Raw genomic sequence first — 13,693 nt, 5'->3', positions numbered from 1 at the left:
CCGTGGTAAATGCCAATTTACTAGACGTCCCCTGCTGCCTTCTGTTCTGTCACAGTGAAATTCGTTTTTCCTATACTGCAGAGAGAGAAATACCTCACATTGGCCTCCGAATGTCCAAATGCTTCGTTACATAAACGCCTGTTAGTTCTTGATTTTATCATGATTTTATCACTCATTCTTTCTTGCCAAATTTTCCTGCCTGTATCTGCAGAGCTTTTGTGGTTTCTATAAACCTTTTCATGCTACAGTTTGCAAAAGACTGAACGTTATCTAAATTGACTCCCATTTTAGTTGGGTACCCAGGAAGTAGAGGAGATCGTAGGAAGTCAACCGCTCTCTGAAGCCCAGACATCACGTTAAGGTTTACAGGCTTCCTTCGTTTTCGCAATGCTAGCTCGGCAGCCGGGAGAGTCCTTTCTTTTCCTTCGTCACGCTCTGGATTACCAAGAAATAAGTAAAAGACGGAAGGCCCGCTTTCATCTCTGTTCCGCCGCGTTAGTCCAGGGTTGTCACAGGCACCGTGGGGACTTGTGTTGTGGAACGGCACCTTTGTGGTCTGGATCCGCAGGTTCGATGCCTTTTAAATTTTACTGTGGTACATGATACAAAAGAGCAAAAAAAGAGAAAGCCTTCCTGTGGTGCTGACCATGTTTACATTGGTCGTTTGTTTCCAATGATGCTGTGCAGGTATAGTTTTTAGTGTGTATATTTAGTTTTGTTCTGTTTACTTGTTTTTTTTGTTTTGTACCATATGGGTTTGTGTTATACAGAGGGTTCTCGGTTGTGTGTGTGTGTGTGTGTGTGTGTGTGTGTGTGTGTGTGTGTGTGTGTGTGTGTGTGTGTGTGTGTGTAGGAGCTGGAGGATCGTTTAAAACAGGAACAGAGAGAGGAGCTGCAGGCTCTGAGAGAGGCCCACAGACAGACCCTGGAGATTCTGCGTCAGCAGGCTGACCAGGAGCTCCAGACGTTGCGTTTTGAGCTGGAGGACGAGGGCAAAGCCATGTTGGGTGAGCTCAAACGTCTGGGCCCTCCGCCGAACCACCACTACAGCACTAACCTCAACACCACTGTGAAAAAATAACACAAAACAGACAAACAGCATAGAGGGTAGCAGGCCACCCTGCAGTGCTGATGGGTCCTGTCTACAGGAAGAAGGAAGCAGCCGTGCACAGACTGTGCCGTCTGGCACAAAATTGCCTGATAAAGAGGGCAGTAATTCACACATCTGAAGAGATTTTGCCCAGGCCAGGCTTAGCAAGAAACCTAGCAGTATCACTCTTTTTCACACACGTCTGCTTTAATCGCCAGGCCTCTGATTGGACCACCGACCCGAGTCTGATGTGGTCAGTGAGGCCGTGCGGTGGGGTCTGCTCTTCGTAACTATGGCCTCCTCACAGAAGGAGATCTATAAATCCCTCTGGCTGCATTCCCACCCAGTTGGGTTCGACTTCATTAGGAATCTGGCAGGCAGAAATCTGAATGGATGAATTGTAGATTGATAAGCAGGAGTCTATGAGAGTCTGTCCCCAAACAGCTCAACCAGCGCCATTAGAGATCATTACGAGAGCTCGTTAACACCAGAATCTCATACACAGCATCATTTATGTGAGATAAAAAAAGACTGTTATGAAGAATTTTGTTGGAAAATGTTCTTTGTTGTATATCTGCCCATCATGTATATGTTTATTTGGACGTGTGTGTGTGTGTGTGTGTGTGTGTGTGTGTGTGATGTAGCTTCTCTGCGTTCCGAGCTGAACCACCTGCATGCGACTGCTATAGAACACCTAAGGCAGGTGCACCTGCAGGAGAACACAGCCGCCAAACGAGAGCTGGACAACACTTTAGAGTGCTGCCAACAACATGTGAGGAACGCACGCTGCACACGCGCACACACACACACACACACACACACACACACACACACACACACACACACACAGCCAAATGGCTGTTCTCACACACACAGCCAAACCACTGTACACACCACACAGCACAACCTGACTAAATACACGTATGAACAGCTCTGTGCAGGCCTTAACCACTCTACACACATCTAGACTGCTCCACCCTCATCTAAACCACTCTACACACATCTAAACTGCTTCACACAAAGCTAAACCACTCTAAACACATCTTAACTGCTTCACACACATCTAAACCACTCTACACACATCTTAATTGCTTCACACAAAGCTAAACTGCAGCTTGGAGATCACTACCAGTTTAGGCATAACTACCAGATTGGGGATCACTACTGTATTATATAACAAATATGATGGCGATTGCATCATGGAGTTAGCATCTCCCCTGTAGAACTCTCACACAGACACAAACATAACAGTCATAATTTATTCACCATTTGGTCAAATCTGGAAGCTGGACAAGGAAAAATTACTTACAATCTTCCTATCAAGGTCAAGAGTCATTAAAAATGCTAATGATGTATGCAAAGCAACGTACAAAACTTTATCTGGCCCTGAAGGATATTTCATAGCTTAGTCATATAATTTATATGCATGCCCAGCTAATAAGTCACTATTTTTAAAAAATAACAAATATCTCACATGATTTATAAAGGCTATCAGTGCTGTTCATGGCACTATAGAGTTGTGATCACGCAGAAAGCAAAGCCATCCCGCTTTGATTTTTTTTTTACGCAAGTGAGCAGATAAGGAGACACAGAAACAGCGCTATGATGATTTATTAAAAACTAAAGCAGCCGACACATTTTGGCTTGGTGTCGGTGCGAGGGGCAGGAGGCAGAGGTGTGGGTCCAACAGTGACGAATCTGCTCCAGAATAAGGCTCACTTTCCCGGAAAACGAACAATAAAAATGATGAATAAAAGAGAGAAGATTGTTCTTCAGAAGCCCTGCCCATATCCCCACACTCCCACATTCACACTGACTCTAATATCTCTCTCTCTCTCTCTCTCTTTCTGTTTGTCTCTCCCTCTCTGTCTTCACTCACTCACAAGCTCCTCTTAATTGTGCTCCTCTCATGTATGGCTCTCCTCACATAATAACAGCGCAATAGTGAACAGAATAGTGAACCTTTACCCCAGTGTTCCTTGGCTGGCCCTTTTCAAATCGATGCTGATTCTGACCGGAGTTGCATGCATGTCATCAGGAGGATGATCTGATGGGGCACATCTCAGACCTTCAGCAGGAGGTGAACAGCCGGAGCAACCGCATCGTTGACCTGGACCATGAGATCCACTCGCTGAACGAGACGGTCCACACACTGACCAAAGAGCTGGAGCTGAAGGGCAAGGAGGTTCTGCGGGTGCGCAGTGAGGCCAACCTACAGATCAGGTCCGGCAGCCGTGCACGCCCCTCTGCTGTAACATGCACACAAACACGTGCACGCCCCTCTGCTGTAACATGCACACAAACACGTGCACGCCCCTCTGCTGTAACATGCACACAAACACGTGCACGCCCCTCTGCTGTAACATGCACACAAACACGTGCACGCCCCTCTGCTGTAACGTGCACACAAACACGTGCACGCCCCTCTGCTGTAACGTGCACACAAACACGTGCGCGGCAATCTGATTTAACGCGAGCACAAAGACTCTCCTGCGCTTTTTGCGCTCTTCTGATTCAGTGCGCAAACACGCGCATGCCTCTGCTTTAGCGCTCATACAAACACAGCCGCTCGTGTTCACACACACACACACGCATGCGTCAGCACACACATACACACACCCACAGGTGCTGCCAGGGCTCTTAGGTGCAGCTGCTGTATGAATAAGTAGGACGAAAGCCAAAGATTCAAGCTGTAAAACGTTTTTTTGCCATGAAGTAAATGTTTCTGCACCTGTGTGGCAGTGAGTGATTTACTCTAAAGTCCATCAGTTTCCTAAAGTGATGCTTCTTCGTTTTGGATAAAAAAAACAAAGCAAATATATGAATTTGTGTGATACACCACCACAAGCCTAAGGAATGAGTGAGAGGATTATTCTTGTCAGAAGAGGAGGAGTCCTCTGTGTGGAGAATGCAAAGAGTGACACTGACTCACTCTGCCTGGAGGTCATGGCCTTCCGCCAAGGGTTCTCTCATCTTCTGGGCTCATGCCTGCTGAATTAACCTTTTGACTGAATTGCTTGAGAAGCTCCTTTTGAACCAGTGCTTGATATTGAGTGTTTCAATATAGGAGCAGCGAACGTAAAAATGAGAGTAAGGGTTAAGAGCGGGGGAAGTTTTAACGTCATTTAGTGGACCTGCTGTTTTGCGAACACGTTGGCTTTTCCTCAAGGTCTAAACGGTGGTGTTTGATTCCAGGGCCCATGAGCAAGATCTGTCTAAGAGGCTTGAGAGAGAGATTGGAGAGTTGAACGCTACCCATAACAGAGAAACTCAGATCATGCTTTCAGATTTCAACAAAGCCCAGGAGCTCCTGAAGGACAAGATCTCTGCTCTCCAAATCATGTGAGTTCCTCCTCCATAGGCAGTGGTCATTGTGTGCATTTGTCATTTGAAAGAACCATTTTCTATCTACATTTTTTTTACCTGCACTGTTAGAAATTGTATTTCTCATGTGCTTTAACTTGCTTCTCCTTTTAACGGCTTTCTGTGGGTCTTCTGTGTAGACTGGAAGGGACGGAGGAGAAGTTCCGGAACAGGGAGAGCAGATCAGAAGATCTACAAACCATCGCTGAACTCAGAGAGATGGTGGTGGAGAGAGAGACCCTGGTCAAGAAGCTGGTGGTGGGTATTGAGTTCAGAGAACCATGGAGCTGTGGATGATGACAGTCATGTTTCATGCACAGTGGCTCCTATGTCTTCCAGGATGATAAGAAGTTCTACCAGCTGGAGCTAGTGAATCGAGAGACGAGCTTCAGCAAAGTCTTCAACACCAATCCCAATGTGGGGGTTATTAATCCACTTGTAAAGGTAATACCATCACTCCACATTGATCAGTTACTGTTAAACAATTTATAAAGGTACTACATAGGCAAATCTCTGCTCTAACCAAAAATCTCAAGTGTCCATACCATAAAATAGAGAAAATATGTAGTAAAAAATAGAATTAATAACTGTTTATTATATATTAAGGCCACTGAAATACTAATGCATCCATCCCTTAAAAATGCAATGAGTTTTTCTGCATGAATAGATTTTTAACTCTTACTTCCTGTGTAGTGTAAGGTCGGCCCGTGTGATCTCATTGTCAATGTCTACTTTGACTCATGTTCCCATATCACACTGCTATTTGATTTTGAAGCCATTCTCCATCACTGCTAGCTAATTTTCTCCATCCAGAGTGGTGTGTTCATTTTATAAACTCGCCAAACTAGCAGCTAAATTTAGTCCTTCCCTAGTTTCCAAAGAAACTCTTTTTGTTTGTGTCCCTCCGATGTAGCATAAGGGTAGAAAAGCTGCACACAGGTTCGTCAGCTCTCCAAACCTAAGTGTTGTGGAAACACAAGGGAGGGGGGCGGGGCCCATGCAGCCTACCTGCCTAGAGTCTGCCCCAAGCTCCCCCAATCAGCATGCTGAGCACAAAGCTCAACCCCCTCCGAGCGCTCCGCCCCAGGCCCAGCCCACCCAGAGGTGAGCCCCACCTCATCGTCCAGCGTCTGTCCTCTCACGCACCCAACCACAGCAAACAAGAGACTTGCTTAGCCCACTGATCCGTCCGCCGTCGGCTTGATCACGCCGTCTCGACCCGGCAGTAAGTCGTGGAAGAAGTGTCACTTTGTCTCTTTCCATTCCTCTGTTTGGTTTGGGATTTTTGGTAGAAAAAAAACCCTAAAACAGAGTGTGCACAGTGATTTGTCCCGTGTGCTTACGTCACTCTGCGATGCATCTTGGTGACAAAGCAAGTGCGGAGAATGTCTGTGTCCTGTACTGACTTCATGGAGAATGACTGTGTCCTGTACTGACTTCACAGAGAATGACTGTGTCCTGTACTGAATTCACGGAGAATGACGGTGTCCTCTACTGACTTCACGGAGAATGGTTGTGTCCTCTACTGACTTCACAGAGAATGACTGTGTCGTCTACTGACTACACAGAGAATGACTGTGTCCTGTACTGACTTCACAGAGAATGACTGTGTCCTGTACTGACTTCAGGGAGAATGACTGTGTCCTGTACTAACTTCACAGAGAATGACTGTGTCCTGTACTGACTTCAGGGAGAATGACTGTGTCCTGTACTGACTTTATGGAGAATGGTTGTGTCCTGTACTGACTTCACAGAGAATGACTGTGTCCTGTAATGACTTCACAGAGAATGACTGTGTCCTGTACTGACTTCACGGAGAATGGTTGTGTCCTGTACTGACTTCAGCAAGCATGGCAGTCCCTGCACATCAGTTCTATTTCTGTGTCCATGTCTGAGCGGCGAGTGTAGTGAATTTACGGGCTACACGTAAGTCGCGTCTATCCAGAAAGGGTGCAACTTAATCAGTGCGTGATCCAGAAACGCCATTGGAATGTGGACATAAGCATGCAGTGGCCCCGTGTCTGTTCTCATTGTTCTCGGGGATGTGCATGTCTGATTAGGTGTGTGTGACGTGCGGCGGCTCCAACGTGCACGCGTGAGGCCCTCTCATCTTCTCATCCGTCCTCCTGTCACACCATTGCGGCTTTGGTGGTTTTTTTTTTGTTTTTTTTAAGGCAGTTGTGCTGCTTGTGTAGAGTACACATCAACTGCTGGGCTCCATATATATATTTCTAAGTGGAGGATAGACTTTGTTACCCATGCGATCACGCAGTTGTGGCAGAAACATCTGATGCAACTCTGAGTGAATTAAAGCTACAAGACGAGTTAGTTTGTTAAATATCGCCTGCTACGAGCACGAGATGTTTCTATTTGTAAAGAGACTTTATGAAGAGCACAGCTGGCTTGCATATCTTTCTTTCTTTCTTTTTGTGCATGGCCCACTTTTACTGGAGGTGGCACGAGGGATCACACAGAGGATAGAATGAATCTTTTCTGGTGCCTTTTTCCCGTGAGAGACGGAGTGCTGTTTATTGGTGCCCCGTGTGAGGAGTAATTGTCGCTGGTTGAATTTTGTGCAGCCCTCGTGAGACGGAGGATCTGACAGTCTCGCCGGAGGAGCCGCAGGACCTGGTGTCTCAGTACTTCTCCTTCTGATACTTCTCAAGACACTCCACGGAACAGCATGTCAAACATAACACTCTTCAACACTCCATTAGTGTGTTAAATACTTCACTGTGAATTTCACTTCCTGGGTTCTTTTTGTAATAATGTACCTTGACTTGGGCATTTATGCAATACAAAAGGAGATGCAGGAGATCTGATTTAGTTACACAGATATCTCTTTTCCTGATGGACCGAAACTGTTGGAATACCCGTTTTAAAAATAAATTGCACAGTGTTTATATTTATATTATATTGTCTTGTTACAAACAATAAACCATCAATTGTAAATCAATGTTTGTATCTTACCCCTTAAAACCCAACTCAAATGTTGTTTAGAAATGTGCATGTCTTTCACTTTAATAAATTGATTTACATAGTTAAAATAAACAGGTATTATAACAGAATATATTTAGCTGGAAATTCAAACACAGCATCCAAAACTGGCCAAATCTCTATTTTAACATTAGTAGTTGAAACAATAAATTTTCTACAAAACAGGTAAAGGCAACAAGACCAATACCTATAGTCTTCTTAATATGCGTGATTACTATTAATAGTAATAAAACAGACTGCATACGTGCAAGTGAGGAGTACATTAAGTTTCAGCTAACCCCAGTGTAATTCTGCTGTGTATAATGTCATTTCCGATCAATCTTATTATTTTATGTCTTAATTGTCTGATGAAACGCTCTTGACTGATCTCAACACAACACAAGCTTGTCTTGTCAAGTATGCAAAGTATGACCATCCCTACAGTGAATACACTTGCAGTACAGAACCAACAAGGGGGTGTAAGAAATGTAAAACATACACTACAACTAAAATTTCATACTGAGTTTGCAAAAGTCAAGAGGTGCCTTTCAAAACATGGCGTGGAAATGAAATTCCCATTCCGCCGAGCTTGTTCCAGCTGGAGCGGCCGTCGACACGTCGGCACGTCCCGAGATTACGTCTTTGGCCGTCATAAGAGCAGGAGGATGATGTATATGAGCAGGAGACAGACGAGGATGAGGGAGAAGTTCACGAAGAGCTCTTGTAGGTTGCGCTTGGTCTGCGGATTCACCTCGATGTTCGACGCCCTCCGGATCGCCGAGCGCGTGAAGTTCTGCACCCGCTCCATTAGGTCGGCTGGGGAGGGACCGGACACGAGAGGGTCAACTAGTTGCCCTAGTAGCGAACTGTATGGAGCTAGTAGCAGCCCAGGAGACAGTGTTGTGTTACTCTCAGCTGGGAGAGCTTAACTCCTATATTTCAATAAAGAGAGAAACAGAGCAATCATGCTATTTCCAGACAATTATCTTACTATTTTACCACTGTGATGGCAACCTCATATCACACTGATGACTGGTGCATATAGTTAATCTAAAACCCACAGTAAGAAACTGTAAGTCAGTAAATCTAACATTGACAGTAGAAATGCTATGATAGAAAAGGAATGCATATCGGAAGAACTGTGTTGGCTGATAATTAAAAAGAGAATGAGCGAGAGCTACCATTCACTCCAGCACATTGGTATCTGCTGTCTACTTTAACATATGGGTTTTGTATTCTGGAGGGAAACAATCGACTTAATTGTCTGACTCATTGTCTGAGTATGATGAGAACTGGATGATGCTACTGTCAAAGGATTCACCATCTCTGTCTAACTATAGAGAAGTTGAGTTGGGAGATGAGAGTGACACACATGCTTGATTGACAGCGTTAACTTCTGATTCACCATGTGCTGCTTTCCAGACCTGCTTAGGCAGATTACAGTCAACAAGAAGTGTTCCTTCTTGTTTATCAGTTCTCATGATCGGATGTATTCAGCCCACACCTGAACACTAAACTCTTAATGAAGTTGAGACAGGGCATATTTGAGCAGCTGTATGGATGGTTTATATCTTTGTGATCCATGCGTATTTTGTACCAGTTCAATTTCAAATGCTAACTGTCAGCGTATTTTGACAGTCACACTGGACACAATTACTGTGTTGTGGAATGATCCTTTGCATATTCATGAACTTGACTACAAGCAGTATACTTATTTGAATAGCCCAATTTTCTGGGAACATTACAAAATGCAAATAAGTGTTGCCTTTCACACTAGGCTTCCATATTTCCTTTTTTATTTTAGAGATCTTTGTAATACTCTAATTTCACTATGAAATGATACAGGCTACAGTAACCCCAAGGTGCAGATATATCTATAAAAATCTAGAAATAGATCAAAGGACGACTTTCAAAGCATACCATTGCATACCATTGCTCTCACTTTCAAAACTCTACTTTGAAAAGGCATATCAATCAAGCATCTTTTTTGGGTGTGCATACACTGTGTTTATAGCATCCTGCATGGTTAAGAAAAGTCATTATGGCACTGAAAATCGAGTTCTTACCTTTTTAGGAATGTCTTGGACACAAAGCACCTTTAAGATGATCGCTTGCCAACATCAGCAGGAGAGCAGATTTGTCCAGACAGCCTCTCAGGACATGACATGGTGTTTATAGGACAGGCGGGGTGGGGAATGTGTCTATAAGGGCAGGGCGTGCCCCGAGCTCGCTGTCCCTCGCGCCTATAGGGCACCAGGCGGCCTGAGCACACCCCCAGTTCCCAAGGCCTGTCGCTGATACAGCGATCTAATGCTGGTTTTCCTTTGATGCTGGCAACTCCTGTTTAGTGTAAACAGAATCTCCCAAGTGGTGGCGGATAGTTAGATCTGTTCTGATCATTTCCTAGGGGGAAGAAAAAAAAGAAAGCAATGGCTCAAAATGTTTTTACAAAAGTTCAAGAATTTCTCTGTAGAAAGACAAGGCTTCGTGTTAGGAATGGCCATCTCACTACGTGGGTGTTGACATCTGAATGGATATTATATGTGTGATTTGCTTATTGGTGTTTTCTAGTAATAATTAACTTACACAGTGAAGCGTTTGTTTCAAATAAAAGCAAACATTTGTTTACAGATGGAACAAGGTGTCGGGTTAGTGTCGTGTTTGGTTTCATTTCCAGAGGGGCTTTACTGAAACAAAGCTATTAATTTAAGTGAAAGCATTTTAGTGTTTCATGAAAGTACTTGAATCTCATGTCTGGCATATGGACAGTTTAAACAGGGTTTGGGGCTTTGTGTGCATGCAGGTGAAAATACTGGGTTCATCTGTTTCAAAGGCTCCAGTAAGAGCTTTAGCTGGTTTGGCAGACTGAGCATTTTTAAAGCACAGCTCCTCAGTAATGGATGAAGTGCCCATCGTGAAGAAGGTCAGGAGAATTTTGGCTACAAGTATTTGCTCTGAAAAGGACAGGACTGCTTTGGCAGGTGGTGTTACTAGGCAACCCCCATGTCCCTGAATCCCCCCCCCCCAACCATCGTCCCTGTCACACATTCAGCCGTGCGGGGGGGCGGTGGAGGTGTGTGAGAGCAATAACGGCCGGGCCGGGCCGGGTCGGCACAGAGAGGACAGGAATGTGATTGCCTGATGACATGTGTGGTCAGACACTGGGATCCTGAGCTGAGCGTTAGACCCAGTCTGCATTCACACTCAGATGATCCTCTAGCAGGAAAGTCTCTTCTCAGCTGCCAGCACTGGAGTTGTTTACATTGGCATGCAATGTAAACGTGAGGTTTAACATTATAGAGAATGAAAAACTCATTCTGAATTTATTCTATAAAACATACAGTGCTGTTTATTCTTACATTTACATGTATGGCACTTATTTAGAGCAATGTAAGAAAGTGCTTGAGTTGTGTATTCAAAGTATTCTTAGATAACACAAACAGCTTAGCATCCTGAACCTAGACACGGCCAGAACAGGGTCAGTGCTGAAACCTAGAATGACATCTGCACTGCAGTACAATGCCATAGAAGTATTTCATTTTTTTTCTTTTCATTTGAAAGCATTGGCTTTCGTACACAATCATGAATCTGCACACACTCGTGAACCTGCACACACTCGTGTTATTCACTAGCGTTGTTCCCAACTCCCTAACCTCCTGCCTGCTCCTCAATCAAAACGTTCAGCCTCTCTCTGGAGCGAGAAGAAACTCGGCCCGTTCAGCAGAACCGGCGAGCTGCACCATCAGCGCATCTGCGGACTCGTCTGGTCAGGAAGGGTGCGACTCTTCCAGGAGATAACAGACTGCTCGTGCGGCACCTGATAGGCCGCAAAAGACGCTCGTCTGAAGGTGTCTGATGGTGTCTGATGGTGCAGACGGTTCGTTCTGGGCAGGCGGCAGAGAGCTACGTGAAAAGATTTCCAAGAGGCCTGAAGAATCAACCTTGTATTAAAACCTCAAGAAAAAAAACATTTTCTTTTCATAAAACGGTCCTATGGCTGCAATTTCTACGTTATAACAGGAACACCTATAGGGAAACAATACAGCCTAGTTGTAACAGAAATGTGTATCAGAGACTTGATATTTCATAACCCCAGAGGTGTAATTAACACAGGTCCCACAAACATCATCTGACAAGCAGCTTTACTGAACTTTGGCTCGGGGAAAGATGACCCTGTCAGACCCGGCTATACAAATCAGACACTTGTTTCAGAAGGATCAAGTACAATCTATTGTGTCAAATGCCTTCAGCCATTTGTTTTTCCATCAACACCATGGCTGTGTATTTATGCATAAACCATTTTTATGCCAAAAGTGACAAGGAGTGGAGCTGTGCGTAGCGTACCCTGAGACCTGGCCGTGAGGAAGAGGAGGATGTGCCGTTCCGATGCCGTCTTGCTGTTCTTCTTTGCCCGTTTCAATGGCATGAGCTGGCACAATCAGTGAGCTGTCATTGGGATATTCCTGTTTCTGTGCTGGCCATCGCCAGCGTGGGTCTCCCAAAATAAGTTCCCTTTGTTCTCGCAAATCCGCCTCGCCCTAAATAAAACCAGCTCAGCGGTCTTCACATTGTTGTGGTAGGGAGATCCAGGAACAGCACCCTGTAAAGTTCTCGTTGTAATAGTCACAACCACGACACCTGTGAAGCACCAAACCCCTGTTTAAACACACCTACTGTTACGTGTTCAAACACTCCTACTGTTTACATGTTATAGTAGATGTGTGGGATGTCACACCATTTATATATATATATGTGTGTGTGTGTGTGTGTGCTTAAGATCACTTAGATCACTTATACTGTGTGTCTCCAGCTATGATGAGTCGATGTTGTTCATGAATCACCCACTTTAAATGAAGGAAACGCTCGACCTTCGAGTGCTTGGATAATTGGCCACGAGGTCACCCCAAATGCCCAGTAGATTACATGCCTTCCAAAAAATACCCATCTAAGATTCGTCTGCCAGCATCGGCCAGCGTGTAATCGCAGCTATGCCTCCAGCCTCCATCAAGCTTTTCCTAAATCCTGGTGCTGCTCACTCACGAAGGCCCAGACTGCGCGACGCTCCTGCTCGCACTGAGCGGATACCACACATGTACAGGCAGACCCTTCGGCCATATGTGCCCTGCTCACATCCACTAATACTGCACCAGGTAAGGAATGGCAGGCAGACTCGGGTCGCCATGTCACGGGCCAGGGGTCATGAGGGGGCAAACGGCTTTTTGTCTGAGCCAAGCGTACTTATGCCAAGTACGAATTTCGTATCATGCTGATATTTTAACGCGGATGGTCAATAAATCAAGGTGTCAGAAATGTCCTTTATTATTTAGCAGTCGAGGCGCCTTGTATAACTAGCTTGGCAGCTTGGTCTCACAGATTAAACCCAGTGCTGATGTTTATGCTGGGCTCTTATGATATAACAGCTTGGTATTTTTAGCTTGGCACTGAGGCAGTTTGGGCAAAGACAGTGGGGAAAAAAACATTTTGGCGATTTAGAAGGTCTGAGGAAAACTCGTTATCAAAATCACTATTACACTAGTGAATCATTGTTTAGCTCAATAATAAAAACGTCTATATCCAGGCACGGGGTGATGGGTTATTTCACCAGATCTGTTGTCTGCATTGCTGTTTTACAGTGTTAACCTATTGGCTTAAATACTTGTGCAAGCATGTTACAGCATCGTACAGCATGAAATCTGCCTCCTGACAGCTCGTGAGATAACAGCAAAGAGTCTTAAATTCATCCCTCGGTTATCTGGTCCTCCTGTGTTGAAGACAAAGGACAGCACTGCTAACTGTACGGACCCATCATTTAACATGTCAGTATATTAGAAGCCAGATTGCATGGTGTTTATGGGGTAACACGTTGTCACTTGGGGTGAGCGTACATGGTTATGTGATGTGTTATGTGTCTGTGTATTTTAGCTGTGGCGCTGGCAGGTTGAGATTTATAACCCAACACTAAGGTAGTGTGTTGCTGTTGCCTTCCTGGTCTAAGATGGTGCTACATTTGATGAGTACATCCCGATGTATATGAATAAATTACGTCTCATCCTATAACGTGTTATCAAAATGTTGTCTCGTGTCGCCACCTAGAGGGAACTGGAAGAACTGTTTACTTTGTGATTATTTTTGTTCTTATTCATGTGTGCATTATTACTGTTTTAGCTGTAATCGTTAATTTGATCTGAATCAGCAAACTATGTTGCAATATCCTGCTGAAGGGTGTAGTGTATGGAAGTAGAAGTAGTGTATGGAAGGAAATCT

General features: G+C 44.7%; 2 protein-coding genes across 3 annotated transcripts in view; one reads left to right on the top strand and one right to left on the bottom strand.

Moving 5' to 3' along the window:
• Nucleotides 1-7,374, top strand: part of fam184aa (family with sequence similarity 184 member Aa) — a 17,753-nt gene extending 10,379 nt beyond the window's left edge. The window contains exons 12-19 of one of the 2 annotated variants that reach the window (XM_076978469.1): nucleotides 854-1,007; nucleotides 1,735-1,862; nucleotides 3,129-3,313; nucleotides 4,286-4,432; nucleotides 4,594-4,711; nucleotides 4,793-4,897; nucleotides 5,367-5,557; nucleotides 7,033-7,374. In XM_076978469.1, the coding sequence (XP_076834584.1) occupies nucleotides 854-1,007; nucleotides 1,735-1,862; nucleotides 3,129-3,313; nucleotides 4,286-4,432; nucleotides 4,594-4,711; nucleotides 4,793-4,897; nucleotides 5,367-5,557; nucleotides 7,033-7,108 (1,104 nt within the window). In that variant the 3' untranslated portion in view covers nucleotides 7,109-7,374. The remainder of the gene's footprint in view (nucleotides 1-853; nucleotides 1,008-1,734; nucleotides 1,863-3,128; nucleotides 3,314-4,285; nucleotides 4,433-4,593; nucleotides 4,712-4,792; nucleotides 4,898-5,366; nucleotides 5,558-7,032) is intronic. The other variant, XM_076978468.1, reaches the window with a different exon arrangement.
• A 179-nt stretch (nucleotides 7,375-7,553) lies between these two features.
• pln2 (phospholamban 2) lies at nucleotides 7,554-12,119 on the bottom strand. The gene is made up of 3 exons (XM_076978470.1): nucleotides 11,774-12,119; nucleotides 9,496-9,832; nucleotides 7,554-8,245 (listed from the first exon to the last, which is right to left on the bottom strand). The coding sequence occupies exon 3, from the start codon at nucleotides 8,235-8,237 to the stop codon at nucleotides 8,079-8,081; it is 159 nt and encodes a 52-aa protein (XP_076834585.1). The 5' UTR covers nucleotides 8,238-8,245; nucleotides 9,496-9,832; nucleotides 11,774-12,119; the 3' UTR covers nucleotides 7,554-8,078.
• Nucleotides 12,120-13,693: the final 1,574 nt, after the last annotated feature.

The sequence above is a fragment of the Brachyhypopomus gauderio genome, chromosome 17 (assembly GCF_052324685.1).
Source record: "Brachyhypopomus gauderio isolate BG-103 chromosome 17, BGAUD_0.2, whole genome shotgun sequence".
NCBI lineage: Eukaryota > Metazoa > Chordata > Actinopteri > Gymnotiformes > Hypopomidae > Brachyhypopomus > Brachyhypopomus gauderio.
This window is presented reverse-complemented; position numbering and strand designations above follow the sequence as displayed.